General features: G+C 46.4%; 1 protein-coding gene across 1 annotated transcript in view; it reads left to right on the top strand.

Annotated features, from left to right (window-relative positions):
* The first annotated feature begins 277 nt into the window (after positions 1-277).
* Pifo (primary cilia formation) overlaps positions 278-1,970 on the top strand; it is a 4,547-nt gene continuing 2,854 nt past the window's right edge. Inside the window, exons 1-3 of the mRNA XM_008850336.2 lie at positions 278-407; positions 507-649; positions 1,247-1,345. Of these exons, the coding sequence (XP_008848558.1) occupies positions 350-407; positions 507-649; positions 1,247-1,345 (300 nt within the window). The 5' untranslated portion in view covers positions 278-349. The remainder of the gene's footprint in view (positions 408-506; positions 650-1,246; positions 1,346-1,970) is intronic.

Raw genomic sequence — 1,970 nt, 5'->3', positions numbered from 1 at the left:
GCAGTATATTCCTCACGGATGTTTCCAAAGTAGCTCGCCACCTGACAACCCACGCAGCCCCTCTAGCCCGAGCCCAGCTGACCTCTATCCTCAACCTAGAAGCTGTGTAGCCTGGCTCCAAAGTGCAGGTTCCTAGGCAATAGTGCCAAGCGCGCGCGCGGGCGCGCGCACCCGCGCGTTTGGAGCTGGAGCACCGCCTCTCTGGCTAGCCGCCACTCGGTTTCCTTGGCAACATAGTACACAGTACCAACCCTAGTAGCGAGCAGGATGTGCTTTAGCAGAGTAGCTGAGGAGAGTTGCAGAGGACTTTGGGACAGAGAGCGGGAAAAGGACTCTGAGGCCAGGAAAGATGAACACAGAGGACGCACTGCTCGCGCCCCCGCTGCGTGGAGTTACTCCTGCTTTAAGTAAGAGCTCCGCGGGGCGCGGTCCTCTGATCCACCTGCCCCCAAGCTTCCCTTTGCCCACATGCTCACTTGAAGTTTCTCCTCTTTCTTGATCTTTAGGGAAGGTGAATAATTCCTGCTTTGGGACACGTCAATCGAGGAAGCTCTTTCCTCACCACCATCCTCCAACCCGGTTGGGGAACAAGTTTCTCCCTCTTAGGGGATCACCCCACAGGGGGCCTGGGTGTTATACAGCAACAGATGTGAGTATTCACCTACCCTTAGGTGAGTCTGTTTTCTGTGGAAGAATACCCAAGTTTCCTGATAGAAAAACTCTACACTCTTTGACTTTTATATTCTGGGTCACAACAAAAGAAGGTGCCCTGATTGGCAACTAGCTGTTAGAGCCAACGTAGAGAGCAAGGAGTCCTACTTCCCCACTTTCCGCAACCACTAAACTCAAGCTTTGTCTCCATACAATCCCCACTCCATGTTCACTTCCGAAGGCCTGGGAGCCTTTGTCCATTTCCTTCCACTTGGTCGGGTTCTCAGGCTGACTCTTCCATTAAAGCAAATTCAGCTGTTCTAGGGCTTGGAAGACTGAAGTCATTGGAATGCACAGAAATGTCATTTGTTCTACTTGCCCAGCCATGTCCCTTTGCAAAGATGCATATGTTTATATAATGGTATAGCTTGGCCATGAAGGAATCAAGACAAGAAAGGAAAGCAATCTCTGACAAAGAAGGCTCACATGGGACTATTCTAAATTCAATCCATTTTTAAAAGACTGTCTTGTGATTGTGTTTTGATGTTTTTCTTGTGTCTCCTTCCCTCCCTCTCTCTCTTCCTTCCACTGGAAGTGGAATGGCTTGGCATACAACCTATCTAGGATTCCAACCAGTACAAAAGGCTATGCTTTTGGAGCCAGAACAGCCTTGAGGTTTAAGCCAATAAGCAAGGTAATATGCTGGGATTATAAGGTAATACCTGTTGCTGCCTGAGAATGGAAAACAGCTCATTGAATAAATAAGCCCAAGACAGGGCTTTAATGATGTGATGCTTAACGTTAAACTGCAAAAGCTATACATCATATATCTTATCATATATACATCATATTATCTTGTCAGTTAAAAGACAAATTCCACCTTCTCCATTATGTGCATGTGCATGATTGGATTTCACGTCTGATCATCAGTAGAGGATCTTAATCTTTCTCTTTTATGAAGCAGTGCTGGGACTTGAACTCGGAGCCTGTATTGTACTAAGCAAGTGCTCTACCACTGCTCTACCAGGCTAAGATATTCCTCTCTTATTGCATGTTTTCTGACATGGGACAGCCAAGGACTAGGGATATGACTGAAAATCTCCCACTGGGGTGGTGGGCTGCAAGCCTTGGTTCTTGACCCATGATAGGGTTATTTCTGTGTATTATGTAACATCATATAACTGAACCAAACCCATATCCTGGTCTTTACCTACATAGGCCTATTTCTACATCTTGTTATGGCTTAACTGTAGCTGATTTATAAACAGGGAGAAATTATTCTGTTCTGTTTCACCTGGAAAGACTTGCAAGGAATATAT

Source organism: Nannospalax galili, unplaced genomic scaffold (assembly GCF_000622305.1).
Source record: "Nannospalax galili isolate Female #2095 unplaced genomic scaffold, S.galili_v1.0 scaffold5, whole genome shotgun sequence".
Taxonomy (NCBI): domain Eukaryota; kingdom Metazoa; phylum Chordata; class Mammalia; order Rodentia; family Spalacidae; genus Nannospalax; species Nannospalax galili.
Note: the sequence above shows the minus strand (reverse complement) of the source record. Positions and strands in the feature narration are given on the sequence as shown.